The following is a 14858-nucleotide window of genomic DNA, read 5'->3' as shown; positions in this document are numbered from 1 at the left end:
ATATCTTTGTGTTGTGCCCACTACACATGTTGCCATTGCTAGAGTCAGAGACCTTGTGATGGGGAAAAGATTTATTTTAGACCTGGCCACATGGGAAAGTTAGTTGTGAAATAAGCTAGGGAATGTAAAGTGCAATAGCTTCTCCACACTAGCTCCCCGAGGAGACGCTCTTATTCCACTTCCAAAATGGATTAACCAGTGCGGAAAAGCTATTCCCCAGTGTAGACAAGCACAGAGTCCATCCTCACCTGAGAGCAGGTGCAGGTCCTACCCAGCCACTGCAGGAGGTGCACTTCCGAAGTTCATTCCAGTTCTAGGGATATCATGGTTCTAAGCGTATTCACCATTAGCAGTACAGGGAGTCTCCCTGAAACCGCCAATTATCTCCAGGACCAGAATGACCTTGTTAACCTTACCCATTGTTCTATACCCCAAAGCAAACATGCCACAGAACCCCTCCCTTGCTTCAGAACAGTGCGGCATAATCTAGGCGTTTACATCCGTACTGGAAGCTTCCAACAGTGACTGATGCAGCAATGTCTGCCTGAGTTTGCGCAGGGACAGTAGTGGGATGTGCCCCATTCAGTCTCAGGGGGAGTTAATGCTGAGGCCAACTGACGACCATTTCGAAGTTGACATTGTTAACTCTTTCATTGCTGATCACCCAGCCAATGTGTTTACCGTTGGTACTGAACGCCCTGGTGAATGCTGGGGTGGGGGGCAATGAGGAGAGCAGGTGCTGTCAAAGGTTGCTGGGGTGGGGAATTATGGGCCTAATTCAGTCTGAGGTTACAGGACTCTACTGGCAGAAAGTCCACCAAGAGCAGTGGCACAAGAGCCAGCTGGCGGGGAAGTGGGTGAGATCAGCACCATCCCAGGCAGCCTCTGCAGTGGAGTTCACACAGAGTACTGCCCAGCGTGCAAAGCCACGGAGCTGCTGCAGCTGCTCCTCTGCGTGCTGATCCAGGATCTTCCTGAAAACATGGCATGGCAATGAGGCAGAATCCCCAAGGGTCCTGCCTTCCCTCCAGGGAAATGATTTTCCTGATCCAGCTGCCCCAGTGGGTTGCGTCCCCTTGTCCTTGAAGGGACGACTCAGGCTCTAGGAGTTCACAAAAAACTCTCCACATATTTCCACAGCCCTAATAATCTCTGTTGATGTGAAATGCACTGTACTATCCATGCAGCTTGTCACACAATGGCTATCTCTGCTGTGGACATTCCAATCAGCACCAAGTCCTTTCCTCCCTTTGTCCCATCTAGCTGGCTGAATATTCACACGTGTTTTCCAAGACTAAAGCCCAGTCCCCATGTCTTTAATTTACCCACACTTCTCTATAATCTCAGCACACTACGCCCTTTGCCAGTGACCCCTGCTATGTTCATACTGGCTGTAAATGCAGACATTACAGCTTATGTCATAGGCGCTGACTCCATGGGTGTTCCAGGGCTGGAGCACCCACGGGGAAAAATTGGTGGGTGCTCTGCACCCACCGGCAGCCAAGCTCCCCACCCCACCCCCCCTCCCCAGCTCACCTCTGCCTCCTCCCCTGAGCACGCTGTGTCCCCGCTTCTCCTCCCAGGCTTGCCACCGTGAAACGGCTGTCTCAAGGAGTAACAAGCTGTGGGAGGGAGGGGGGAGGAGTGGGAACGTGGTGTGCTCAGGGGAGGAGGCGGGGAAGAGGCGGGGCCAGGGCAGGGATTTAGGGAAGGGGTCCAATAGGGGCAAGGAGGGGGCGGAATTGGGGCAGGGACTTTGGGGAAGGGGTTAGAATGGGGGCAGGGCAGGGGCGGGAGGAGGCGGGGCAAGGGTGGAGTCATGGTGGGGTTAGGGTGTGCGAGCACCCCACAGTGCCAGAAGTTGGTGCCTATGGCTGATGCTATTTCTCATTTCACTTAACAATATGTTTAGACAGACATACAGATAACATTAGCTACCGTCTCTCTAGGCTCTTATACTGTGTCCATCACCATGGTATCTGCGTGCCTGCTCTGCTGCTCAGCCTTATAGGTAGGGCCCTACCAAATTCACAGTCCATTTTGGTCAATTTCACAGTCATAGGATTTTAAAAATAATAAATTTCATGATTTCAGCTATTTAAATCTCAAATTTTATGGTGTTATAATTGTAAGGGTCCTGACCCAAAAAGGAGTTGTGTGTGTGTGTGGGGGGGTCACAAGGTTATTGTGGGGGGAGGGTCACGGTACTGCTACCCTTACTTCTGCACTGCTGCTGGCGGTGATGCTGCCTTCAGAGCTGGGCCCTCAGTCAGCAACAGCTGCTCTCCGGCTGCCCGGCTCTGAAGGCAGCGCAGAAGTAACGGGGCAATACTGCAACCCCCCAAAAATAACCTTGAGACCCCCTTGCAACTCTCTTTTGGGTCAGGACCCGCAATTTGAGAAATGCTGGTCTCCCCCGTGAAATCTGTATCGTAGAGGGTAAAAGCACACAAAAGACCAGATTTCATGGGGGGAGACCAGATTTCACAGTCCATGACACATTTTTCATGGCAGTGAATTTGGTAGGGGCCTACTTATGGGACTCAAACTTGTAGATTTAATGCTATTTACTATATTTGTCTGGACCCTTCCTGCCCCTTTCCCAGTTTGAGAAATTAAACACAGTTACTTTTCTATTCAGGGCCAGATTCGGGGTTCAAACAGCCTCTTGTACTCTTGGCCCTGATGCCTACATATTTTATCCTGTCCATTATCTGCCAGTGTGGTAGCTATAATGGATTCCAGTTAAACTCCATCCACTGTCTGCCCTTCATCAATAGTCTTTGTTACTCCTTTCAATAATGCAGTTAATGAATCACATCAGAACACACACTCAGTGAGGGGTGGGGGAGAACCCTGGCGTTTGGTAATGCTGAAAGTGACTAACTCTTAGTGTCCAATGGTCTCAAGTTGCAGTGGGGGAGGTTTAGATTGGATATTAGGAAAAACTTTTTCACTAAGAGGGTGGTGAAACACTGGAATGCGTTACCTAGGGAGGTGGTAGAATCTCCTTCCTTAGAGGTTTTTAAGGTCAGGCTTGACAAAGCCCTGGCTGGGATGATTTAACTGGGAATTGGTCCTGCTTCGAGCAGGGGGTTGGACTAGATGACCTTCTGGGGTCCCTTCCAACCCTGATATTCTATGATTCCAATGACACACAAAGCTGGGAGCACTTTCTAAAGGCTTAGACCAGAAAACAGCCTAAAGTATTATTCACATCAAGTCTGTGGACCATGGCTTTGCCAGGATGGAACAAATAAAATCCACAGGATGATTAAGGTGGAACTCTATGGCCTTTCCTTTGCCTGTATAGCTATACTGGCAAAGCCCCCTAGTGTAGACACAGCTTATACCAAAAAAAGGAGGTTTTCTGCTAGCGTAGGTAAACCTCCTCCCCGAATGACATCAGCTATGTCGACAGAAGCACTCTTCTCTCGGCATAGCTGTGTGTGCACCTGGGGATTTGCCAGCATCACTATGTTGGCTGAGTGGGGGGGTCTCTTCACATACTGACTAACTTAGCTAGGCTGAGAAAAATTTGTAGTATTGACCTGACCTGTCAGTCACCCCTTTGGAAGGAACGTAGTATGTGTCCGTAACATCAACTTATCTTTAAAGGCTGTAGTCAACTGGATCACTCACTAGGGCCTGCTGCTCACTCGCTCTAGGAGCTGAAGTCCAGATTCCATAACGATGGGCACACTATAACCAAGGCCCTGTGTACTCTGCAGCAAGCTGGACCTAGCTTTTGCAGTGAAGTCTCTGGGTTCTGCAGACTCTGGTGGAAATCTGGACCGTCCCTGGCAGCTTTGGGTGAATTTAAAAAATTGAGGTTTTTGTTGAGTTATCGACCTGGCAAACCCTCTCTGCCAGATCCACCTACTCCTCCAGTCAGGAGCAGTATGCTTTTGTGGCCGGTGCACTGGACTGGGAGTCAGGAGAGCCGGGTTTTATTCTCTGGGTTCTGGAATAGAACCCAGCTCTCCCACCGACTTGATGCATGACCTTGGGCAAGTCACTTCCTCTCTCTGTTCCCCCTCCCAACCTTTGGCCATCATGTTTATTTAGACTATCTGTTCTCTGGGGCAGGGACCATCTTGTGCCCTGTATTTGTACAGCACCCAGCCCTGCGGGGCTCTGATCTTGGTTAGGGTCTGGAGGTGCTGCCATATTACATATAGAAATAATAATGCTAAAACCCCATTCTGGGGCAGGGAGGCTTTTTGCTGAGCTGAGGTGCCCTGTGACTGGAATGCCTTCCCAGCAGAACACTGGCAGGCTGGATATTTGCTCCATATCTGGAGGTTTTTGCTGCTTGTCATTAGGCCTTTGCAGCCCCCTGTGGAGTTTGCTTGCAGCACACACCATGCAACACTCAAGTCACACCACCCCAAGAGGACTGCTCAGAACTCCCTTTCTAGGGTTTTGATTTCTGTAGGGGAGACCATGACAAAAGCATTCCCCTGCCACCTCCCTCCTCCTCCTTAGGGTTGTCAACAGTGCCCATCACCACAGCCTGGTGACAGTGCGGACACCCTTAGTTCTGGGGGGGGAGGAGATCCCCGTGCCCACACTCATCATTTCCTGTTCAGGCTAACGCAGTAATGCAGCCCATCTCCACTGCCAGGCAGAGCGCCATGTAAATGGTAGGCCGGCGTGTTCCCGGAGCAGCCAGCATCCTGGGACTAGCACCCCCTCACCTCAGCAACATGACAATCTCAGTTCCTTTCACCTTTTCCGCTGCTCTTCCTGGAACTGCCGCTGCAGCTGAGTTTCCCTTTCTTGGGCCTCCTTTAACTCCTCCCCCATTTGTTTCCTGCCCAAAACGTGGGTCTCAGTTAGGCGGAGCTGATGATGGGACTCCTTCAGTTTTTGCTGTAGCTCCAAAACCTTGGGGGAAATTGGTTGCAGATTAGACAAACAGTAAATGACAGGTTTTGGCTGGATGCTGTCAATAACAGCTGGCTACTGCAAGTAAGCATGGGCTGCGGGAGAACAGAACCTGTCTCTGGTACAGTCGGCAGGGCCAGCCTCTCCTACCCCTGCTGCATGCTAATTTGTGGTACCACAATGCCACCTCTCCTGCCTGAAGGAATGGCTTCTCCGAACCTTTGCTGGAACAGGGAATGCACAGACAGCGACTACATTAGAAGCAAGAGGAAGACCTAGGACAGGGTAGGCCCATTACTCAGTGAGGAGGGAAAAACAATAACGGAAAATGTGGAAATGGCAAAGGTGCTTAATGACTTCTTTGACTCGGTTTTCACCAAGAAGGTTGGTGGTGTCTACCATAGTGAATGCCAGTGAAAATGAGGTAGGATCAGAGACTAAAATAGGGAAAGAACAAGTTAAAAATTACTTAGACAAATTAGATGTTTTCAAGTCACCGGGGCCTGATGAAATGCATCCTAGAATACTCAAGGAGCTGACTGAGGAGATATCTGAGCCATTGGTGATTATCTTTGAAAAGTCATGGAAGAAGGGAGAGATTCCAGAAAATTGGAAATGAGCAAATATAGTGCCCTATCTATAAAAAAGGGAATAAGGACAACCCGAGAAATTACAGAGCAGTTATCTTAACTTCAGTCCCTGGAAAGATAATGGAACAAATAATAAAGCAATTAATTTGCAAACATTGAGAAGACAACAAGGTGATAAATAACAGTCAGCATGGATTTGTCAAGAACAAATCATGTCAAACCAACTTGATAGCTTTCTTTGACAGGGTAACAAGCCTTGTGGATGGGGGAAGCATCAGATGTGGTGTATCTTGACTTTAGTAAAGCTTTTGATACGGTCTCACATGACTTTCTCATGAACAAACTTGCATGCCTAATTTAGTTGCACAGTGAAAAATACAGTGAATGGAAGCAGTGAATGAGGAAGCAGTGAATGAGGTAGAGGAACCCCCAAGGGGAGAGGCAACTCTTGATCTAGTCCTGAGTGGAGCACAGGATCTGGTCCAAGAGGTAACTATAACAGGACTGCTTGGAAATAGTGACCATAATATAATAACATTTAACATTCCTGTGGTGGGAAGAACATCCCAACAGGCCAACACTGTGGCATTTAATTTCAGAAAGGGGAACTATGCAAAAATGAGGAGCTTAGTTAAACAGAAATTAAAAGGTACAGTGACTAGAGTGAAATTCCTGCAAGCTCCATGGACACTTTTCAAAGACACCATAATAGAGGCCCAACTTAAATGTATACCCCAAATTAAAAAACACAGTAAAAGAACTAAAAAAGAGCCACCGTGGCTTAACAACCACATAAAAGAAGCAGTGAGAGATAAAAAGGCATCTTTTAAAAAGTGGAAGTCAAATCCTAGTGAGGTAAATAGAAAGGAGCATAAACACTGCCAAATAAAAGGTAAAAATGTAATAAGAATAGCCAAAAAGGAGTTTGAAGAACAACTAGCCAAAAACTCAAAAGGTAATAACAAAATGTTTAAGTACATCAGAAGCAGGAAGCTTTCTAAACAACCAGTGGGGCCCCTGGACGATCGAGATACAAAAGGAGCACTTAAGGACAATAAAGTCATTGTGGAGAAACTAAATGAATTCTTTGCTTCAGTCTTCACGGCTGAGGATGTTAGGGAGATTCCCAAACCTGAGCCATCTTTTGTAGGTGACAAATCTGAGGAATTGTCACAGATCGAAGTGTCACCAGAGGGGTTTTTGGAATTAATTGAGAAATTTAACAACAACAAGTCACCGGGACCGGATAGCATTCACCCAAGAACTCAAATGTGAAATTGCGGAACGATTAACGATGGTTTGTAACCTGTCCTTTAAATCAGCTACTGTACCCAATGCCTGGAAGATAGCTAATGTAATGCCAATATTTAAGAAGGGCTCTAGGGGTGATCCTGGCAATTACAGACCAGCAAGTCTAACGTCAGTATCGGACAAATTAGTTGAAACAATAGTAAAGAATAAAATTGTCAGACACATAAATTGTTGTGCAAAAGTCAACATGGTTTCTGTAAATGGAGATTGTGTCTTACTAATCTATTAGAGTTCTTTGAGGGGGTCAATAAACATGTGGACAAAGGGGATCCGGTGGACATAGTGTACTTAGATTTCCAGAAAGCCTGTGACAAGGTCCCTTATGTAAATTAAGTTGTCATGGGATAAGAGGGAAGATCCTTTCATGGATTGAGAACTGGTTAAAAGACAGGGAACAAAGGGTGGGAATAAATGGTAAATTTTCAGAATGGAGAGGGGTAACTAGTGGTGTTCCCCAAGGGTCAGTCCTAGGACCAATCCTATTCAACTTATTCATAAATGATCTGGAGAAAGGGGTAAACAGTGAAGTGGCAACGTTTGCAGATGATACTAAACTGCTCAAGATAGTTAAGACCAAAGCAGACTGTGAAGAACTTCAAAAAGATCTCACAAAACTAAGTGATTGGGCAACAAAATGGCAAATGAAATTTAATGTGGATAAATGTAAAGTAATGCACATTGGAAAAAATAACCTCAACTATACATACAGTATGATGGGAGCTAATTTAGCTACAACTAATCAGGAGAAAGATCTTGGAGTCATTGTGGATAGTTCTCTGAAGACGTCCATGCAGTGTGCAGCAGCAGTCAAAAAAGCAAACGGGATGTTAGGAATCATTAAAAAAGGGATAGAGAATAAGACAGAGAATATCTTATTGCCCTTATATAAATCCATAGTATGCCCACATCTTGAATAGTGCCTACAGATGTGGTCCCCTCATCTCAAAAAAGATATACTGGCATTAGAATACATTCAGAAAAGGGCAACTAAAATGATTAGGGGTTTGGAACTGGTCCCATATGAGGAGAGATTAAAGAGGCTAGGACTTTTCAGCTTGGAAAAGAGGAGACTAAGGGGGAATATGATAGAGGTATAGAAAATCATGAGTAGTGTGGAGAAAGTGAATAAGGAAAAGTTATTTACTAGTTCCCATAATATAAGAATTAGGGGCCACCAAATGAAATTAATGGGTACCAGGTTTAAAACAAATAAAAGAAAGTTCTTCTTCACTCAGCGCACAGTCAACCTGTGGAACTCCTTGCCTGAGGAGGTTGTGAAGACTAGGACTAAAACAGGGTTTAAAAGAGAACTGGATAAATTCATGGAGGTTAAGTCCATTAATGGCTATTAGCCAGGATGGGTAAGGAATGGTGTCCCTCGCCTCTGTTTGTCAGAGGGTGGAGATGGATGGCAGGAGAGAGATCACTAGATCATTACCTGTTAGGTTCACTCACTCTGGAGCACCTGGCATTGGCCACTGTCGGTAGACAGGATGCTGGGCTGGATGGACCTTTGGTCTGATCCAGTATGGCCATTCTTATATTCTTATGTTCAGGGCTCCCCAGTTTGGAAACAAAATACTGGGTGAGATTCATAAATATGCTTTGGACTCTTCCAGCAACCCCAGGGGGAAGGGATAGCTCAGTTTGAGCATTGGCCTGCTAAACCCAGGGTTCTGAGTTCAATCCTTTAGGGGGCCATTTAGGGATCTGGGGCCAAAATTAGGGATTGGTCCTGCTTTTGAGCAGGGGGTTGGACTAGATCTCCTGAGGTCCCTTCCAACCCTGATATTCTATGATTAACTGACTGCTCCAATGAATCAGTGTGAGATACTAGACTGCATTTTTGAGGGTGGCCCCGATTTTCCTCTCATTTACATTGGTGTAAAGCAATTGATGTAACTACAAAGTGAGGAATCAGGCTTGGTACCATATTGCATATGCATTTGGGTACAGAGTTAAGGCCATCTGTGCAACCTAACTTTATTATTATTTGCTGCTACTGCGTGCTTACAGACTAGATCCTGCAAACAGACCCACTGGACAGAGCTCAGCAACCACATACAGTCCCACTTGCTTCTATAGGATTCTAGGTGCACACATGGCAGCACCTGGATGACATGAACTGCAGGATTGGGCCTTAGTTTGCAACTGCTGCATAGTTTTTTGGATGGAATGTTTCTAGATTAGTATTCAAATCGAAGGGGGGGAGGTAGGAGAGATTTGCTTGCCTCTGCTTGAGTTTATCCCCATCTCTGTATGGGTCTGATCCAAAGCTAACTAAAGCCAAGAGGAGGCTTTCCACTGAGTTCAATGGGTTTTGGATTAGACCCTGTATTGCTAATCCAACTCAGAGATCACTTTATTAATTATTATTATTAACATTGCTGGAGCACCTAGGGACCCCAGTCATGGACCTGCTGTGCTAGGCACTGTAGAAACACAGAACAAGAAGACAGTCCCTGCCCCAAAGAGCCCACAACCTAAGTACCTGACAAGAGTTATCATGTGGGTACAGATAGAAAGGCAGACGCGGGAGTACAAGGAAACAATGGGAAAATATTCTGAATTTCAGAAATAAGATTTCAAAGATGATGTTCAGATTTGCATATTAATATATTCATTGTGTTCCTCGTAATAATTGAAATGCACTTCAAATACTTCCGAAAACCTCACAAGTGATCAAAAACGAGCAAACTGTGCATCTGAGTACTAAGACATTAGCTACCAGTGCATGCTTTTTAGTCTGAACTTCTGCAGACTACAACTAATGAATGCAGATTTGATACTAATGCAATGTAGGTTGTATATTTACCTTTTTCTCTGCATCAGTAGCCCTAGATTTCTCCAGTGCAAGTTTCTCCTGCAGACTGCTCTGCAGTTTACTACTCTGGGAGTGCTTCAGCAGCTCTAGTTCAAGTTCTTTGACTTTCTGCTGACTGTGCTCCCATTGCACAGTGAGAGAGGAGCACATTTTGGTTGAGTCGGTTAACTTCAACTGGACTTGTCTCAGTTCAGCTTTGACCTGAGTTTGACAAGGAAAGAAAAGTACAGAATTGAGCACTGACTTCCATGTGCTTCAAGCAAAATGGACTGATAGGAAAAAGGGAGATGGGGTTACTAGACAATCCAATATAGCGAAAGATAAACAAATGCACCATGTTTTGTACTGAGTCAGCGCCAATGCCAGCTGCTCTCAGGATCATCAGGAGAGTTGGGTCTCTGTATGCTTTAAAAATATCCTTTGAAAAATAAATAAAGAAATATTGGACACAGCAAGATATTTCAATTAATGCAACAGTCGTTAGAGACAACATCGAGGTAGAGGAATGCAAATGTGCAAGTCTAAGGCGAGATTTTCAAAAGATTCAGCTCTACAAATCTATTCAAACAGTCACTGATTTTCACGAGTTTTCAGGACTCCTGCACTGGGAGACTGGGATCCCATGAATATGGATCTAAGATGACAATGTTCAAAGAAGAAATGCTGACTTCTAGTTCCAGGCCTGACCTTTACTCCCCCTGTGGCCTGGGACTTAACCTCTCTGCCTCAGGTTCCCCATATGACAAGTGGAGATAATAGCTACATAACTTCCTCCCAGGGGAGTTGCGAGGATGAATCAGTGAGCACATGGAAGAGGTAAAGCTACATCTATTACAGAGCTAGATCTGGTGCAGGCCACGAACTCCTCTATCACTCTCCAGCTCAGGAGTAATTACTGAGCACCTACCAGTCCTCCTCATTTGGAACTTCCTCAGATGATACGGGCTGGATGCTAATTGGGGTGCTACAGACTTTGCGCTAAATTCTGTCTCCTTTATGTTAAGGCAACTTGATGCCACTCTGGCAGTAGAAAAGAGGCCCTAATAAATTACTACCATTTAAGTTACTGCTAATGCAGTGTAAAGGGCCTTTGCATTCTTGAGAATCAGAACCATGAGAAACTGAGCAAAACTTGCATCTCACCTTTTGTCTCTGAAAGAGCTGGGAATGAAACTCCCACAGGTCCCCAAACTGTGGTGAAAACGCCCCTGGAACCCATGATGGCTCTTTTAATGCAGTGGCACACACCATGCACGTACCTTGGTGCTTTCTTGCTGGAGCAAAATATTATACTTCTTTAAGTCCAAGTTTTTCTCCCTTTCATATCTCAGCTCTTTCTCAGCCGAGCTGCACAAATTCTGAACTCTGTGGAAATCCTGTCTCAGTTGTTGCATTTCCTCCTGTTGCTGCTGCAGGAGTCTCTCTCCAGACAGATACTGCATTAATAAGGAAACAGAGGCATGTGAAGAGGGGGAAAAATTAGGATGATAGGAGGATTCTTGGTTGAAAAAAAGTCTTCATTAAAAAGGGGAGGTGAAGGCAGCAATAAAAAATTTAAAAAGTAATACATAGTAATGAGTACTAATCAACAGTTAGGAAATTCAAACAATTGATAAGGGAAGCAAAAGGTATCAATGAAAATTCTGTGGCCAGTCAAATTCAGGAAAATAAGAAGGGATTCTTTAAATATTTCAGGAATAAACAAAATTCTTGCAAAGGTATAGGTACGATACTAGACAAGGATGGTAAAATTATCAACCAGGATGCAGAAAACGCCAGTGTTCAATAAATATTTCTGTTCATAGATTCCAAGGCCAGAAGGGACAACTGTGATAATCTGGTCTGACTTCCTGTTCTGTATTCAGAAAGAAGGAGGATGATGTATTCACATCTTATAGTGATAATGAAATACTTACTATTCCATCAGTAACAAGGGAGCATGTTAAACAGCAACTATTAAATATTTTTAAATCTGCAGGACTGGATATTAAGGGAATTCAGCAAGGAGCTCTCTGAACCATTAATGTTGATTTTTAACAAAACTTGGTGCATGGGGGGAGATCCAGAGATCGAAAAAAAGCTAACATTGTGCCAATATTTGAAAAGGATAAATAGGATGACCTGGGTAACTTAAAGGCCAGTTAGCCTGACATCAATCCTTGTCAAAATCATGGAAAGGCTGATATGGGATGCAATCAGAAAAGAATTAAAAGACTGTAGCATAATTAATGCCAATCAACATGGTCTCATGGAAAATAGACAAAATGATACCACTTTTGATGAGATCACAAGTTTGAATGATAAAGGTAAATGATAACACAATATACTCAGACTTCTGCAAGGCATCTAAGTCCTGCATGACATTCCAATAAAAAACGTAGCACTATGTAAAGTCAATGCAGCCAATATTAAATGGATTAAAAACTAGTTAACTGTCAGAGTGCAAAAAGTAATTTTAATTGGGGAATTGTCATCCAATGAGAATGGTTCTAGCTGGGATCTGTTCTCAGTCCAGTGCTATTTAGTATCTTTATCAATGATCTGGAAGAAAATATAAAATCATTGCTGACAAACTTTGCAGATGAGGACAGATCAGTTATACTGACAGACCTGGGCTGCTTGGTAAGCTGGACTCATTTGAACAACACGCATTTGAATACAGACTAACGCAAGGTCATACATTAAAGAACGAAGAATGCAGGTCACACTTATAAGATTGTACTCTGGAAAACAGTGACTCTGAAAATGACTTTGGGGTCATAGCAAAAACCAACTGAACATGAGCTCCCACTGTGATGCTGCAGCTAAAAGTGTGAACACAATCATAAGCAGGGGAATATCAAGTAGGAGAAGGGTATTACTTCTGTGTATTGCATTAGTAAGACTGTTATGTTACACCCCTTATTCTTTATGGAAATATGCTTATGATATGGATATGGCATAACAGATATATGTTATGTAAGATGGGTCTTGTAAGGTATCGTTGGAAAGGTAATAATTTACTGAATGTGATTATTCAATTTGTATGCATGTATCATTTCTGTATCTAAAGTTAGGAATATTGACTATGTACTAATTACAACTGGGTGTGTACTTGGGAAACCCCCATCACACAACAGGCCTTCAGCCTTGATGGGCCATTAGGAAGAAACCATGAGACTTTGAAGATATTAATCCCTCTCCTTCCTGAGAGGCGTCCTGGGATGCTGCTGTGACACTACTTGGTCATGTCACTTGGTACTAAACACCATCTTGGACTTCTAGTAATTTTCCACTAAAAGGAGGGGGAGGTCAAGACTGTGAAACAAAAGTTTCCCGCCTTATGTAAATCTTATTTAAGGCTGGGGAGTAAGCTGATCTTTGTTTACTCTTCATGGAATCCCCACCCAGGATGACTGCTGGAAACACCTAAGAGCACGTCTTCACTAGCAACATTAAAGCACTGTCATGGAGCTCTCCCAGTGCTATAAAAAAACCACCTCCATGAGGGGAGTAGCTACCAGCGCTGGTGCACTGTCTACACTGCCACTTTAGAGTGCTGAAACTTGCAGCGCTCAGGGGTGTGCTTTTTCACACCCCTGAGCGAGAAAGTTGCAGCGCTGTAAAATGGCCGTGTAGACAAGACCTAAGGAACAAGGACAAAGGGAAAGTGGGAGGAGTACTGAACCCAGGCTGGAAAAGGGATCTGGTCTGTGAATAAGATACCTGAAGATTTAAGCTGCAAGCAGGGTAGCTAACCTTCAAGAATTTCTGCAACCTGCCCAAAATCAACATTTAGAGCGAGAAATTACTTCTGGAAACCAGTCTCTTTAAGATCTTAAGCTTGGTATTGTGTTTTGTTTTATTTGCTTAGTAATCTGCTTTGTTCTGTTTGCTATCTCTTATAATCACTTAAAATTTACCTTTTATAGTTAATAAACTTATTTCTTGTTTACAGCATAACCCAGTTTGTGCAATTCATATCTGGGGCGGGGAGCAAGAAGCTGTGAATATCACTCTCCACAATGAGGGAGAGGGCAAATTTTTATGAGCTTGCGCTGTGTAGACTTTTTTATACAGCGCAAGACAGTATTGTTTTGGGTTAACTCCCCAAAGGGGGTGTGCACTTGACTGCTGGGCAACTTCCTAGCTGAGTATTCTCATAGAGAGCTGCCTGCAGACTCTGTGTGATTCTACAGCTGGTGCATCCCCACCTGTGTGTGTGTGCTGCCAGAGGCCGGAGAGCCTGATTCAGCAAAACAGGGAGAGAGAGCCTAGGCTAGTGGAGCAGATGGGCTCAGTGAAACCCCAGTACATCAGGTGGCATCCCAGATGCAGGGGTGGGGGGTCCAACCCGTCACAGAGACTATTAGTGGATACTGTGTCCCATTCTGTGTCCCCACCTCAAAAAGGCTTTTCTAAATTTGAAAAGGGTTCAGAGAAGAGCTACAGGAATAATTTGAGGTCTGAAAAACCTGCCTTAATAGTGAGAAACTAAAGAAGCTTGATCAAGTGAATTTATCCAAGAGAAGGTTAAGTGATGACTTGATCACCACTTACAAACACCTATATGAGGAAAAGATTTCTGATAGCAGAGGGCTCTTTAATCTACCAGAAAAAATGCATAACAAGATCCAATGTTTGAAAGCTGAAGCTAGACAAATTTAGATAAGAGAAAAGACACAAACTTTTAACAGTAAGGGTTACTAACCACTGGAACAACTTACCTAGGGATGCAGTAGATTCGCCATCACTTGAAGTGTTTAAAGTATGACTGGTTTTCTTTCTAAACGATATGCTCTAGCTCAAACAAGAGTTATGGCTTAAGGTAGAAGTTACTGTCTATGTCCTGTTTCAGAGTAACAGCCGTGTTAGTCTGTATTCGCAAAAAGAAAAGGAGTACTTGTGGCACCTTAGAGACTAACCAATTTATTTGAGCATGAGCTTTCGTGAGCTACGTGAGCTGTAGCTCACGAAAGCTCATGCTCAAATAAATTGGTTAGTCTCTAAGGTGCCACAAGTACTCCTTTTCTTTTTGTCTATGTCCTGGGTTAAGCGGGAGGCCAGACCAGATGATCAAAATGGTTCCTTCTACCTTTAAATCTATTAATCTATGAAGCTTCATATAGGAAGATGGGAAACTGAAATTGGTTAATTACTTGCTTTTTTATATATGTATTTTACCCAGGTAAATTAATCAGTTCTCCACAGCATGCAATGATGTTGCAGTGGCTTGTTGGCTGATAAAAACTATTTCACTGTTC

At 44.1% G+C, this 14858-nt stretch overlaps 1 protein-coding gene across 4 annotated transcripts in view; it reads right to left on the bottom strand.

Moving 5' to 3' along the window:
* The window catches only part of CCDC30 (coiled-coil domain containing 30), a 137857-nt gene that overhangs the window by 27580 nt on the left and 95419 nt on the right, over positions 1–14858 (bottom strand). For all 4 annotated transcript variants that reach the window (XM_073316525.1, XM_073316527.1, XM_073316528.1 and 1 more), the window contains 3 exons: positions 10875–11051; positions 9607–9816; positions 4733–4890 (listed from right to left, as the gene is read on the bottom strand). In XM_073316525.1, coding sequence (XP_073172626.1) covers positions 4733–4890; positions 9607–9816; positions 10875–11051 — 545 coding nt within the window. The remainder of the gene's footprint in view (positions 1–4732; positions 4891–9606; positions 9817–10874; positions 11052–14858) is intronic.

The sequence above is a fragment of the Lepidochelys kempii genome, chromosome 18 (assembly GCF_965140265.1).
Source record: "Lepidochelys kempii isolate rLepKem1 chromosome 18, rLepKem1.hap2, whole genome shotgun sequence".
In the NCBI taxonomy this organism is placed as follows: Eukaryota; Metazoa; Chordata; order Testudines; family Cheloniidae; genus Lepidochelys; species Lepidochelys kempii.
The sequence above is the reverse complement of the archived record's forward strand: the minus strand, read 5'-3'. Positions and strand labels throughout refer to the sequence as shown.